Source organism: Urocitellus parryii, chromosome 9, assembly GCF_045843805.1.
Source record: "Urocitellus parryii isolate mUroPar1 chromosome 9, mUroPar1.hap1, whole genome shotgun sequence".
Lineage (NCBI taxonomy): Eukaryota > Metazoa > Chordata > Mammalia > Rodentia > Sciuridae > Urocitellus > Urocitellus parryii.
In genome coordinates, this window is record NC_135539.1 from 142,622,998 (window position 1) to 142,639,361 (window position 16,364).

At 36.2% G+C, this 16,364-nt stretch overlaps 1 protein-coding gene across 2 annotated transcripts in view; it reads left to right on the forward strand.

Moving 5' to 3' along the window:
* Positions 1-25: 25 nt before the first annotated feature.
* The window catches only part of Nme7 (NME/NM23 family member 7), a 153,180-nt gene continuing 136,841 nt past the window's right edge, over positions 26-16,364 (forward strand). For both annotated transcript variants that reach the window (XM_026405216.2, XM_026405217.2), the window contains exon 1: positions 26-218. In XM_026405216.2, coding sequence (XP_026261001.1) covers positions 216-218 — 3 coding nt within the window. In that variant the 5' untranslated portion in view covers positions 26-215. The remainder of the gene's footprint in view (positions 219-16,364) is intronic.

A 16,364-nucleotide genomic window follows, 5' to 3' on the forward strand; every position in this document is an offset into this window, starting at 1 on the left:
GAAGTGCGGACGGAGGAAAGAAGAAGGCGCGTTCGTTGCCCTGGCGACACCTGAAGGGGCAGGCCCACCCGCTGCTTGGGCGGAACTGAGGTCTCGGTGCTTCTAGCGCGGGGCCCGGATGGGCGGGGCTCTGTCGCCGGAGTAACCGGTTGGCGGCCTCGGTGATGCTGTGTTCCTGTCGCCACGGCCGGTTTTCGTCCTGAGATCCTGTAGCCATGGTGAGTGCAGGGAAGCCAGAAGGATGGCTCCAGGGTCGCGTTTGGCAGCGTCCCCAGCCGGCCCGGCACCTTCGCCCCGCGGGCTGTGCCCCGAATCCGACCGCGGCCTTACGCAGGGTCTCGACTACTGCTGCGCGCAGTGAAGGGCGAGGGGAGGCGCTCCCAGCAGGGCGCCGGTGCCAGGGCTTTCCGCACCCGGTGAGCTGCGTGACTCTGACGGCCCCTAGATGCAGCTTGCGCTCCCGTGTGGCGTGGCTCTCAGGCCAGGAAGGCCCCCCCAATGGGTGCACGTGCCCGTCACTCTCCTGGTCAGCCCACCACCTTCTAGGTGTGTCTAGGAATCATTTGGAAAGCTCCTGAGAATGAACAGGAATGGGGTTCCTGTGTGCATTTAAAATATATATATTCTAATTTGTTACACATAACAGAATGCATTTCAATTCATTGTTCACAATTACAGCACAACTTGTTATTTCTCTGGTTGTACACAAAGTAGAGTCGCACCAAAAGTGCAGTCGAATATGTACCTATGGTAATGATGTCCATCTCATTCTACCATCTTTCCTGCCACCTTTGGTTTTCTGGATTGGCTTTCTTTGCTTAGCATGATATTCTCCAACTCCATCCATTTTCCTGCAAATGCCATAATTTTTATTCTGTTTTGTATACACCACAGTTTCTAAATCCATTCATCTATTAAAGGGCATCTAAGTTGCTTCCATAGTTTAGCTGTGAATTGAGCTGCTATGAACATTGATGTGGCTGTGTTACTATAGTATGCTGTTTTGAAGTCTTTAGGGTATAAATTGAGGAGTGGGATAACTGGGTCAAATGGTGGTTCCATTCCCAGTTTTCTGAGGAATCTCCACACTGCTTTCCAGATTGGTTACACCAATTTGCAATTCTACCAGCAATCTAAGAGTGTGCCTTTTTCCTCAAATCTTTGTCAACACTTATTGTTGCTTGTATTCTTGTTAACTGCCATTCCGACTAGGGTGAGATGAAATCTTAGAGTAGTTTTCATTTGCATTTCTCTAATTACTGGAGATGTTGAACATTTTTTTCATATATTTGTTCATCGATTGTATTTCTTCTGAGAAGTGTCTGTTCGGCTGCTTGGCCCATTTATTAATTTTTTTTTTTAGTGTTAAGTTTTTTGAGTTCTTTATATATCCTGGAGATAATGCTGTGACATACATGAGGCAAAAATTTGCTCCCAAAATGTGGACTCTCTCTTCACCTCTTTATTTCTTTTACCAAGAAGAAGCTTTTTAGTTTGAATCCATCCCATTTATTGTTTCTTGATTTTATTTCTTGTGCTTTAGGAGTCTTGTTAAGGAAGTTGGGGCCTAATCCGATATGATGAGGATTTAGGATCTACTGTTTCTTGTATTAGGCATAGGGTTTCTGGTCTAATACCTGGGTTCTTGATCCACTTTGAGTTGAGTTTTGTGCAGGTAAGAGATAGGATGTTTAGTTTCATTTTGCTGCATATGGATTTCCAGTTCTCCCAGCACTATTTGTTGAAGAGGCTGTCTTTTCTCCAAGGCATGTTTTTGGTGCCTTTGCCTAGTATGAGATAACTGTATTCATATAAGTTTGTCTCTGTGTCTTCTGTTCTATACCATTGTTCTACATGTCTGCTTTGGTGCCAATACCATGCTTTGCAGTATAGTTTAAGGTGTGGTGTTGTGATGCTTCCTGCTTCACTTTTCTTGCTAAGGATTCTTTTGGCTATTCTGGGTCTCTTATTTTTCCAAATGAATTTCATGATTGTTTTTTCTGCTTCTACAAGGAATGATGTTGGAATTTTAATTGGAATCACATTGACTCTGTTCAGCGCTTTGGGTAATATGGGCATTTTGACAATAATGATTCTGCCTATCTAAGAGCATGGGAGATCTTTCCAACTTCTAAGGTCTTCTTCAATTTCTTTCTTTAATGTTCTGTAGTTTTCATTGTAAAAGTCTTTCACTTCTTTTGATAGATTGATTCCCAAGTGTTTTTTTTTTTTTTTTTGAGGCTACTGTGAATGGGGTAGTTTTCCTAATTTCTCTTTCAGAAGATTCATCATTGGTATATAGAAATGCATTTGATTTTATGTCCTGCTACTTTGCTGAATTCATTTATTAATTCTAGAAGTTTTGTGGTGAGGTTTTTTTTTGGATCCTCCAAATGTGGAATCATGTCATCAGCAAATAGTTTGAGTTTTTCTTGTACCGTTTGTATCCTATTAATTTGTCTAATTGTTCTGGCTAGAGTTTCAAAGACTGTATTGAATAAAAGTGGTAAAAGAGGGCATCCCTGTCTTGTTCCTATTTTTGGAGGGAATGCTTCCAATTTTTCTCCATTTAGGATGATGTTGGCCTTGGGTTTAGCATAGATTGCTTTTACAATGTTGAGGTATGTTCCTACTATCCTTTGTTTTTCTAGTGTTTTGAACATAAAAGAGTGCTGTATTTTGTCAGATGCTTTCTCTGAATCAATTGTTATAATCATATGATTCTTATCTTTAAATCTACTGATGTGATGGATTATGTTTATTGATTTCTGTACATTGAACCAACCTTGCATCCCTGGAATGAACCCCACTTGATCATGGTGCACTATTTTTCAAATATGTTTTACTGGGTTCTGACCAATGACCTGCCCTGAAATCAATCTGTGGTGGATAGCCGTATTAAAAAGAAGAGGTAAGTGAGAATGGTGTCACTCAGTGCAATCCCATTAAATTGGGAGGCAGGAAGATTGCAAGTATGAGGCCAGCCGGGGCAGCTTAGGGAGACTTGTCTCAAAATAAAATAAAATAATAAAGACTGGTGATATAGCTCAGTGGTATGGTACCCATGAGGTCAACTCCAGTAATGTGAAAACAAGAAAAACAAAAACCAAAGCAAAACAAAATCTGACATAAAATAGAAATAGCATATTTATTGACATGTAGTATGGGTAACTTTCATGAACTTTTTTTTATTTCACACACACACACACACACACACACAGAGTGTGTCTATTGGGTTATGATGTAAAAGATATTTCTTACTGTGAATCATGATCCATGAAATTCAAGATAAAGTCTACTTTATCTTGAATAATATATGTTTTAAAAGGCAAAATATTTGAAATATCAAGGCACACAGGTTCATCTTATTCTTGTTTTTACCAAGTGATGGTGCTCTTATTGTGTCATAGGAAAAACTTTGAATTTAATGAAAGCCTAAAATTGGTTAGAGTAAAATTTTCAAGTTTCTTTCTGCATCCAGATCTCTCTTCTGTATCATTTGCAATCAGTCCTTTCTGAGAAAGAGTGGGCCTTTTGAGAAGAGGAGACAGCTGTCCTTCTCTGTGTGCAGCCTTGCCACTGGCATCTGTAGCAAGGCTCATAGTTTTCCTGTGAGCTGCTGATGATGGAGGTTTCTTGCTCTGCTGGTTTCTTGTGGCTTCTGGCCACTGTAATTTAATTAAATGATCAGCTTCAACCTGCTTCTGGTTTGTTATAGATGTGGCTTCCAGCATCAGATTTAGGCTCTGGTCACAAATTCTAGGACCACCTTTGTCTTGTGAAACAGGCAACTATAGTATGCCTTTCATATATATTAGATAATATAAAGAATATCTAGTGTTAGAATCACTAGTATTAGAGTCCTCAATTTTTTTATGCTTAAAGATAGTAAAGAAAGCAATTCTTTTTTTTTATTTTATTTTTATTTATTTTTATTTTTATTTTTTTAATTTTTATTGGTTGTTCACAACATTACAAAGCTCTAAAGAAAGCAATTCTAAGACCCATTTGACTAACAAGAAATGTTATGTAGTTTCTAAAATATAGCATTTATTTGGATACTGTTATTTCACATGAACTGTTAATATAGAAGGACTTTAAATATTATCAGCCATATTCCATAAAAGTTAGTCTAAACCTTTGAAGTACAAAAGCTGTTTTAACAGACCTTCCAAAGGCAGTTTCATGATTATTAAATAAAGAATAGGATTTTATTCCATGAATGTGTTTTCAGTTTCTAATGTTATTTATAAAATTTCTTCTAAATAGCTTTCTGTTTTTGTCTTCAGCATCTCTTTCGTGTCCATTCAGAATTCTTTTGATACTTGAACTATTAATTTGGAAGAATTGCAGTTCTAAAGTTCCAAATTTATTGAAACTGAATTAGAAAGCATACAGCTTAAATTACAAATTTAAAACTTAAAAAATTAATTTTCTGCATGTATTTTATTAAGAGTAAAGTCCTAAGTCTATTGTATTCTTTAATAAAACCAGTAGTCTTCATAAAACTGAATAGCATATGATCAATATAACGCCCTAATAAGCTCTTTATTTTTTTCTTTCCTTTTTCTACATGGTCATCATGTTTTCTGTGGGGATTCTCACCTAGTACTTTTCTTGATGGTGCTTTAGCATATGCCTTTTTGTTTCTCATTCTTTTCTTATTCACCAATTAATCCTAAGTTTAAAAGGATATGGAGTGTTTTTCATTCTAGGTATTGGTAGCTATACATTGATTAGTAAGACAGTACACAGTGGCCCATATTTCATGGAGTTTATAGTGAAAAACAGATACTGGAAAATAAATTATAAAGCGTAAGTTGGGTTGCAAAAGAAAAATTACATGAGGAGGTGGAAATAGAGTGATCTGACCTAACATGGGGGTGGTCAGGGAAAGCCTCCTTGATGATATAACATTTCATATTCCTTTTTTCATTAGTTAAGGAGAAAAACCAATGTATGTGAATAAATAAATGAAGGAGGCCCCTTCATATAGTATAAGGCCCCTTCATATAGTGATAAGCATTCTGAGGAAAATTAAACCAAATAGTGCCACAGTGGCTGGTGCCAAGAACAAGTAGCTTTGCTGATGTAGTCAGAGGCAATTTTTAAGCTGAGATGTCAATGATAACAAAGGAGCTTGCTGGGTATGCTGGTGTGTGCCTGTAATACCAACTGTTCTGCTCAGGCAGGAGGACCCCAAGTTCGAAGCCAGTCTGGGCATCTTAGTGAGAGACCCTGCCCCAAAATAAAAGTGGAAAAAAAATAAAATAAAAAAGGCTGGGGGTATAACACAGTTGTAGAACCCTTAAAAAATAAAAGAGTTTGCCAGGTGAGAATGTAAAACATTCCATCACAAGCAGAGGCAGTGGTGAGTACAGAGGTACACTGCAAAAGCCAGAAGAAGAGAGCACTGCAGTGGAGATCTGAGGGGTTCAGCCAGAATACTAAGGTTTATGAGACTTGGGGAGGATTTTGACTTTTATTCTAAGTGTAGTATTCTCATACATTTTCCCATCTCAAATTTTTTATTTTCCTTGGATCTGCCTTTAAATTGTAGTCAAATTAGTTTGGCCTAACAGTGTCATTTTTTTTCTATCTATAACATTTGTGATTTTATAAACTTTGGAACATATTTTTCTGTCTTTGAATATCAAAGACTCCCAAATTCTCCCTTTTCAATTGCTGTTTCATAATATAATTGCCCTTTCTGACCTTTTCTCTTTTCATAAGATAGGTTGTGGTGAACCTGCATATTCCAGGTGGGTGTACATCCAAGTTTCTACATGGTCATCATGTTTTCTGTGGGGATTCTCACCTAGTACCTTTTTTGATGGTGCTTTAGCATATGATTATTATTCTCTAGAAATATCTCCAGCCCTTGAAATGAACTCTGTATTCACTTTTCTGCACAAACCATCTAAACTACTTAATTTCCAAAAGCCATTGATATTTTAAGGTTTTCTGTTAATTAGATATGAAAAACAGTAGCTATTAAAATGTACTGCTCAATTCATGCCTATTTTCTGGTACAAGACACTTTGCCTAATTAAGTTGCTGTTGTTATCTCTGATGACTCATCTTGTGTGTTGTGCCTTCATATTTCTTCATTCTTTAAAATGTGTCTCCATGTGTGTGTGTGGAATGGCTCTAGGGCTGTCCAATATAGCTAAATTTATGCCTTGTTTTCCATCACTCCAACATCTGCAAGTTAAGTATATATGCTGTATGTTTTATGTGTTTTATACATATATATATAATTAAATAAATTTATTATATTGTAGAAATATAGGAAGATATTTTGCCACTTTTGTAGATTTGGAAATATAAAAGTGAAAAAAATCTCTTCTATAATATCACAACCAAACACAATCACTATTAATAGTTTGGTGAAATATCTCAGTCACATGTACATATACATGTGTATTTTCCACTTACTATATCTTGTACATTTTTCCAGATTTATTTTAAGAAGTACATTTTATTCTTTCATTTACTCTGATTTTAACCAATCCATTTATTGATTAGTTCTGTTAATACCATAAATAGCACTTTTTATACATGTCCATAGTCATTTTCTTAGTATAAATTAGAAAGATAATACCTGGGTGAAGGTCCATGTGCCTTTCTACGGATTTGATACATATTGACAAATTACTAACAGATGTTTTTACCAGATTTTGCTGTGCTAACATTGTGCTATGGTGCTACCTTCTGCTAAACTCTAAACTGGTATTTCTATATGTTGTATACATATATATAACAATAGATTTGACCTTTAAATAAAAATGCCACTCACTTTTCAGAATATTGAGAATATGTTAAATTATTATATGCTGCATTGATGAAAGACATTGTAAATACTTACCTATAGTATTTCTCTCATAAATTGTTAAAATTAAAAGTTTATTGTGTATATATACCGAAGCAGCTAAAGCTGCCTTTCTTTAAACATTACTCATAGGTAACATGTAATCCCCTCTTGTCTGCCTATTTGAAGAAGCAGCCTGTTGAGGCACGAAGGACCTTGTATAGAGCTAGTAATCTAAATTTTCATTCTTTATTCTAGTTCTGCTGCAGTATTTGTGAGCTGTGCATTGTATGATCTTCACATTCATTTTCTCCTCCATAAAATCAAATAATACTTTTTAGGGTATTCTGTGAGTATCAAATAAGGTAATGCATATGAAAATAATTTATAAACTACACTGTACTATACATATAAAATGTTATTTACATATGAACTAGATTTCTACATAATGAGAAGTTAGTTGAGGAAAATGGAAGGACATTAAAATCCAAAACAAGTCTCAGAAATAAATATCTGAGGTTAGTAGTAGTATTAATAAGTTTTGTGGCTATAGAAAAATTAACTTTTATATATTAAATTCCCTTTTTCTCAATTTTTCTTATAGATTTATTTTTCTAATGGAAGCAATACAAGGCCAGAGAAAAGGTAGGGTAGGAGGAAAGATGGCCAGTTTTCAGTATCTCTCATACAACTTTTGGGTAATAGGGCAGCTAAACATGCCTGGTTTGTACTTAGTGGATATTAACATTTAAGACCCATGAATTTTTACTCAACTTAAATGGATTAGTTGGAAACTTTCACTTTTATTGCAGTTAGTCTTGAGATTTTGTTATTCAGTTATTTAATTGTGAAAGTACAGTAAGGCCATTCAGACCCAGTCTGTTTCTTCTTACTAAGGTTCAGGAATATGGCTGTGGAAAAACTAAAAATTTCTCCACCTAGGGGCAAGTACAGTTCTATCATTTATGTCAGTCATCTTGATTTTAAAGTAACATTGAATTTTATTGCACATAACCAAAATTTTAAAAAGCGAATATTTGTATTTCTTAGACATATAATATTTTTTTGTAATTAAAAAATTTAAGTTTTATATTCAAAGGGAGAATGGCTTCTATAATAACATGACCACTTTTTTTTCCTAGCATTTCCGCTTTCAAACTAGGAATGGCCTTTTGACTTTTTTCTTATCTTCCAGTTCCCTTCACACATAGATCAAGGCATACACAGGAACACCAAGTTAAATTTGAAGTGTTAAGCAAGGACAGAATATAGTGGAAGCTGTCCTCTGGCTCTCAAGAGGAAGGACTCCGCAGTGTGTGGAAGAGAGGGCTCTTTCAGAGGAGGTTTTGCTCCTGCTCTCCTGTATAATCCTAGGTTGGCTCTTGGAGACTCTCAGTAATGCTTTGCTTCAAAGACTACCTAAATTCTTATGAATACAAACAAAAAATCTGTAACCTGGAAAGAGGTTTAAATCAAAAGAGAATTTTGGAGAATGTACAAGGAGCTTGATGAAGTGAATCCAAGTTAAAAAAGTAAAAGTTCCTTTTACACACAACATATTAAACTTTTTTTAAAGTCACAAGGAATATACTCATAAAATAATTTGATAGGATTTAAAAATCATTGTTTTTAGTAATTTAAAATGCTTTTATGTAATTTACTAGAAATTTCATAAAAATTACCTGTCAGAAAGCAAGTGAAGAGAATTCAGCAAATGTCCCTCATCTGTGAGAACTGTTTGAAACCTGATTAATTTCATCAGTGGCTAAAAAGCAAAGCTTTAAACTTACTTGAGGCTGACTGGAGGAAATGATCAAGAAAGATTTTTCAAGAAAGGTTTTCTCTATACAAAGGATTATAGAGAAATGAAATTGTTGACCTGCTATATGCCATCTTTTCATTAAAACTTTTAAGCTACTGTAATGGAGGTCATATGTTAAAACCAAAAAAAACCTTACTAGCTTATAAATCAGAACAAGAAAGCTATTTTTCTTAGTATTACCTATCAAATGCTGAGTGTGTAATAATTTATTACACATGTTCTCTTCATGTCAGGAAACAATCTCGGTTTTTAAAAACAACTAGGTTATACTGCTAGCCCTGGATTTGAGCTTCTTTAGCCTAGAATTTGCATTCTTTCTGGTCTACCACAGTCCAGGTCAAGATGCTTGAAAGTTTTAAATTTCTTAGGAGTAGTTCTCTTCTGCATTTATGTAGATATAGAATTAAAGAGCTTTAACTTTCTTGTTGAAAATATCGATGAAAACATCGAGGATATGAATGATATAAAACTTTTAAAAAGGCATAATTTATATTGTGGTACTTGGCTTATTTAATATATAAGTATAGGGTTAGAATGGTTGTAAAATGGGTGTGTACCAGGATATGTTGACATCCATATTGAACGTTAGGTGGCGCTCCTCCATCACTGGACACATTGTTTAGGATAAGATATCCTGTATGGATTTTATTAGTTGCATATTAATTGTAATCATATCGATGTGACATTCAGATGTCATTCATCTAGATATCACAGAAGTGCACAGTACCACAGATTATTTCTCATAAAATCAAAGACTCGCTTTTTCCTCTCATATTGGAAAATTGTAGTTTAAATGATAAAAAGATTGGCCTTTGGAATTAAGCTTGAAAATGGTATATTTGGAATCTTTTACTGTACCACAATATCCTTTAACTAATTAAAAGACTCGAACAGTAGGTTATAAAACAAAAATACTGAGTCACATGTGATAATATAGGCAAACATACTGCAAAAAGAAGAAATGACTACCTAATACGATTTCTTCAGAGGATGCTGACTTCTAACATTTGCTGATGTAGACATGGCTTTGACCACTGTTACAGAGGTACATTCATGCTTGTAGCCTCTTGAATCTGCATCAGTTGACTATATACACAATATGTTCTCTAAGGGAAAATATTCAAAAAGTTTTCATTTCTTTTTTCATGAGGCTAATGGATCTGCAAATTGTAGCTAGTGCTAAATAATAATAATTTGTTATGCATGCAAATTCACATGTATATTTAGCATCTACAGCATTTGGTATATGAAATAGGGAAAAAATGGAACCAGTCTGATTTATATAGAAGTTCCCTTCTCTCTCTCTGCATCTAGGGCCATTACAAACTATATATACAGCATTTAAAAAAATATCTTATTTAGTAGTTTAAAATGCTCTTATGTAATTCACTTGGTGTCAGAAAGCAGGTGAAGAGAATTCACCAAATGTTTCTCATTACAAAGGCTGTTTGAAACCTGATTAGTAGCTAAAAAGCAAAGCTTTGTACAACTAGGTGTGAGCATAGGCTTACTTATTCCATGTTTTTCTAACCAATGGAAATAAAATGTTCTGAGGAAGGCACATTTTCTGTTTGAACAAAAGTAGAGCAGCTAAAAAGCAGCCTTCTCAAATTTCTTAGCAATGACACTGGTTCGCCTTGCAATTGGCTCTTTTCCTAGATGAAAAAAGGAATATGAGAGAACATTTCAGGGTCCATCTACAACAAAGTAGGCTTAGAGCCTCCATAGTGGAGGCCACACCCTCTGTGTCTGCCCTTCTTACTCCACCTTCAGGTCATACTGGCCTGTTGTTTCTTGGTTTCTTGAACTCACCAAACCCCATCTCCTCCCCCATCAAAATTTTTATGCAATTTTTCTGCCAGGGATATTTTTCACCTAGGTTTCTACGTGACTGGTTTTCTCTGACATCTCATGGAGATGGCCTTAATTATCCATTCTCATTGAAGGAGGACTCCCTAGCTCTCTGTACGTAATTATCAACATGTTTATTTATCATATTGTCTTTATAATCCTTATTATTCTGGGATTATGTTGTTTTTTACATTCTTTGAGGAGACAGAAAATTAGTAAGTAAGCTTAATGTCATCAGGGCCTCATCAGTTTTGATTATCCTAAGAGTCTGTTGTCGTGTGTGGCAAAAAGAAGGCATGAATTAATGAATAAATTTGCCTTTAAGGCATGGCCGCTTTTTCATTTGATAACTGGTGGATTAATTCTGCTTTTAAAATTTACTCATTTAACAAATATTCAATGACATCTACTATGTCATATACATATACCTAGTCCCTTCAGATGTATCCTTAAACAATACATTCTACTGGTAGAGATATGTAATAAAAACATTATAACATACATGATATTTGAAGGGTTAAATGCTATAGGGAAAAAATGCCAATAAATGTTGGCAGTGCTGCTAGCTGTGGTGAGGATAATTTAAAGGAAGGTAACCAGGGTCAGTCTTTAAAATGATAGTGAAATGTGCACACACCAACAGCTTCCCCCAATTGCTTCTTTTCCAGCGAGCACACAAGCATAGGATTTATTAAAGAATAAGAACAGAACTCTCATGGGCAAGAAATACTGATAACAAACTTTGCTCCCTCGGAGTGCATGCGGCTGGAGGTTTATATAACTCTTGGGTCACTGCTCTTGGTCCAAACTTACACCAGTTAGGGCTTGGAAGATGTACTAATGCCATTGGTCCAAACTCTTATTAATTAGCATTAACATACTAACCCTGTCGGTCAACTCTTGGAGTCCCAACTTCCATGCAGTCTACCCCACTTCCAATTTCTCCACGCAGGTCAGGAGGCAGTAGTTTGGGTCCTTGGATGCTCTAGGCTCTCAGGTTTTGGGCTGCAGCACCTCATGGAGCGGGCTTCTGTGGCGGGCGATTGTCCAGTGCTCAGCTGGCTGCTGAGGGGTGACAGGTCGACAGTCCTTGGCTCCCTGCACCTCAGGCCCGCTGCACAGTGCTTGCTGTTGGAGCTCCAGCCCACCCGGCCATCCACAGGGAACAGTTGGCTTGCTGCGCCCCTTGGCAGTCAGGAAGCTGTGTCCAAAGAATTCCATCTTCTTTGGTTAGTTTCCTGATTTATGCACATACTGTGGAAATATTTATTTCTTTTGGCATTTTTTCACTCTTTAGGTAAAATTCAGCAGGAAGTAAGTTGAAGGTGCATGTGTTAAGTGTCAGTTGGTGAAACACATGAGTCTGTGTTGTCTATTGCAGCATCACCTCTTTTCTGTAAAGAAATGACAGTGCAATCTAAGATTCTGTCTTGAAATGGCCTTTTTAAAAAGAAATTAATATCTTGGGAATATGTGGAATTCTCATGGGAGAAGACATTTTCCTTAAACTCTCTATATTTTTAAGGCTAAAAATGACTGCAAGTTTGAGGATTCCCCCCACCCCCACCCCCACCCCTGTGCTGGGGTAGAACCCAGGCTTTGACTTAATTTTGATTTAGTTCTTAAAGGATTTAAATGAAATAAGATAGAATAATTAGCTAAGCTTAATAATTCTTCTTCCTTTTCCTCCTTTGTCTTTATTACTGAGAAATGCTAAGCTGGAGTTGGCAAATGAGATTCTCCACTTGAAAGGTGTTTTACTTGAGCTCCCCTTCTGTTTCCTTTTACAAGGTAGAATTAGGAGGAAGGAATAACCTTCTGAGAACAATCTACCCAGGCTCAGAACTGGTTCTGGTCGCACTAAGATAAAGTTAATATTTGACACATTTCAATGTAGGAAAATACCTGGGGTCTTTGATAAAAAGCCCTAGAAGAAGACCCCTTGTAGAGGACAAACAAACAGGTTATTGCTTAAAATATAGCCTGTGGTAATGGGAAAGTATAAACCTTTTGGTAGTTGGTATTTTCTATTGTACTTATCATGGTGGCATCTAAGTAAAGTAATAGGAATTGCTATGCTTAGTTGCCTACTATGTCTGGTAATACATTTTTAATGATTTACTATGTTCTCGGAATGCTCAAGACAAAATGAAGTTTGTTCTTTGGAAACCACTTTTCACTACCCTTACTGGAAGCAGCTGGCTTGAGGCAGCAAGTTCTCAGATGCTGCCAGTTTCTGTTACAGCTGTATGTCATCCAGGGCGATTGTAAGTACATGGAGACTTGGACTAAATTTTAGAAACCTGTTGAACTATTACCTTTGTCGTCTACACAGTTTACTTCAGAATGTCTATGAAGTCCCTCGGAAGCAGATAATTGTCTTACAATTGGTCAAGACCAGTAACTGACTCTTAAACATACAACTTTGGAAAAATCAGATTTCTAATTAGTTCAAGAATTTTCCCATGATACAGTATATAAGTCTTAGTATGATTCATGCAAAGGAGCATGTATGTATGAGCAAAAATGTTTTGTTGCCTACTGTGAAGTAATCTTTCCTAAAATAGAGCATTATAAAATGCAGTGTACTTTATCAGTGCATTGTTAGAGTTGCAAGTTTGGCACGTGCGGCCTGATTTTTGTTGTTGTCATCACTTTTTAAGATCTTATTTGCTTTCATAGAAGATTTAGTTAAAAGGACTTGGTTGCCATTTCTGGAGATCTAGTAAACAGTGCTGTATGTAGGCTACGTACTTCTACTGCCCTGAAAGGCCTCTTTTCACTACTTTTGAGCAGAGTCATTAAGAACATGAGATCTGGGATCAAACTGACTGGATTCACCTGTTTTTTAAGCTGGGTACTCTTGAGCAAGTTTCACTCTGATAACAAACTTTGCTCCCTCAGAGTGCATGCGGCTGGGGTTTTATATAGCTCTTGGGTCACTGCTCTTGGTCCAAATTTACACCAGTTAGGGCTTGGAAGATGTACTAATGCCATTGGTCCAAACTCATGTTAATTAGCATTAACATACTAACCCTGTCACATTTAGGGATTTAACCTAGGGGCACTTTACCATTGAGCCACATTCCCAGCCCTTTTTTATTTTTTTATTTTGAGAGGCTCTCACTAAGTTGCTTAGGGTCTTGATAAATTGTTGAAGCTGGCCTCAGACTTGTGATCCTCCTGCCTCAGCCTCCTGAGTTGCTGGGATTACAGGTGTTTGCCATCATGCCTGGCTTTGGACAAGTTTTTAACTTACCTGAACCTTCATCATTATAACATCTCCCCCCATAATGTGGTTTAGATAACATACATAAGTGTTCACAACAGGGTTTAGCACATAGCAGGTGCCCAATACAAAGTACTAGTTCTTGACCATTACCATTACTTTTCTTGTGATATTGGATTGTAATGAGTTGTTTACATGTTTGAGCTTTATGTTACTGACCTGTTAAAGTTGGGGATTGTTTCTAGAATTCACAGACTCTACCCAGAACTAGGCACAAGAAAAGCAGTTAACTACTTTTGGAATGAGTGAGTGCATGAGTGGAGAACCTGATCAGATGTGGTCTGTGTTTGAACTACAGAAGGTAAAGCTGACATTGAGCTCTTATGGTGAGCACAAATGGGCAGACTTAGTTTTTGGACTATTTTAGTCTCATATTCCTATCAGAAAATAAATAGAATATCTTTTTATTTCTTCTACCTCCATAAATATGTGCTTAGTTATAATTTGTATACAACTATATTTATATACTGCATACATTGTAAACCATATATAATAAAAGCAATCTAGTGGGCTAAGATGAAAAAATAGTAATATAAATACTGATATTTTCTTCCTGACCCTTGGGGGGGGGGTCCACTACTTCAGAGACTTGGTATATAAAAAGGTCTTTTAGTCAGACTTGGGTTTAAGTCCTGGTTCTGGCAACTGATGTGGGTACTTAACCTGCTTATACTTCAGTTTCTTATTTTGGAAAATAATAAACTATTGAGGTTATTACAAGTTATGCTTTTGGGACATAATAAAGGTAACTGTTAGATGTTACACTACAACTACTACTAATAGAGTTACTATTATTATTATTATGTCTTTTGAAAATATTTTCTTTTGGGAATTTTTCATGAAGTTACTAATTTTTGTCAATTTTAATATTTTTTTAATATTTTTTATATTTCTAAATCATCACTTTTGTACTTTCAACTCAAATTTTTTGTCTCAGAGCCCCCAATATTACTATAAAATTGTTAGAAAATTTGCCTTCACACAGGGCCAAACATAAGAAGCTGTGACTTCAAAATCTATACAGTATAACTGTAATATCATCATTTTTGGAAAGAGCCTCTATTGTCGTATTCACTTTGGCTTGAAACCTTTAATGAATCTTTAATGAATCTCTCTCCTACCCATATCTTTTTTCTGTCATTGGATAATTACTGCTTACTTAAAAAGCCTCTTTTTTGACTGAATTTAAACAGCTAGTCTCCTCCTTTTAGATTTCTCCATCCATCTGTCCACTCATAATATTGGACAACATTTATTGAACACCTAGTTTGCCAGATATTTTTCTAGACCTTAGGGGTATTTTCTCTGCCCATAAGAACTATGTCCATGTTAAGATGAATATTATTTAAGTATTAGCTTCATGATCAGTTTCTTTCCTTAGAATGTTCACTGATTCAGGGATTCACCATTTCCATTGTTTTTAAAATTTAAACCTGTCTTTTTATCAAGCATGCTGTGTTTTTACTTAGCTCCATCCTCTTGGGTTTTCAGTAACACCCATGCTTATTTCCAGTTTGCTTTCCTGTGGCTTTCTTCATGATGATTGTATAGATTCCTCTGCTTCAAACGCCCACACAGCCCATCTCTATGTTTATGTTGTATTTTTGTTGTTGTTTCTTACATATTGGTCTTCATTTGTCCATTTGGAATGTGTGCAAAGCCCCTCAAGATCAGGATTGTTATTTTTACCTGTGTATATGGCTCTCTTCTCTCCCAAGACCCAGGGTCAAGTCTAGGAGGCTGCTTATTCTAGCCCTTATCAATTCTGTCTGTACAGCCTGCTAAAGATCCTCCCAAGTAAAGGGGAGCCACACTATCAGCGAATTTTAAAGGCTTCTTTGTTATATTATTGAAACAGGAAATCCAATGTTGAAATTTTAGTAATAATCGGAAAGGAGAAGTAGGCTACTGTCCTTGTGGCACAAAGCTCCTCTTCTCTCCCTGATCCCTGGTGTTCGTAGAGGTTGGGGGAAGGTACCCCAGTTGCTGTACTAGACAAATGGCCTAGTAGGAGCTTGGGAAGTATTATTTTGCTTGTTCATTGATTAAATGTATGCTTGTTTGAATAAAAATAATATGATTTGGCTGATACACATCAAAACAACTTGAAACATATTAGTGACAAGCAAGTGAGTAACATCCTAAATTAGTAGATGTGCAAGATAAAGCTTTTAAGAAGTGTAAGCGTAGTGGTAAGATACAGAAATAATAAAACCTGAAAACTTAAAAATCTTTTAGCAACAGATAAATAGGCATGTAAAAAACTTGTGTTAGGTGTTGTGTAAGTAATTTTCAGCTGCAGTTAGTTCTTAGATGAGTCTGAGATTAAAGTGTTGAACAGATGTTGACTGAGTGCCAAGTTGGGGAAGGTACTTTGGGAGATATAAATATGAATGGCTTTTATTTTGTGTTCTGAGAAACTACAGTTGTAAAAGGTAAGCTATGTATATGAACAACTATAAATATGCTTCCAAAGGTTCCGGTCAATGCAGGGAGGTTTCAGAGCATTGAAAAAAAAAATGTCTTTAATTTGTGAGGCTCCTGAGCAATTTTCTCGAGCAGCTAAAGTTTGAACTGTGTTTTGACAAAAA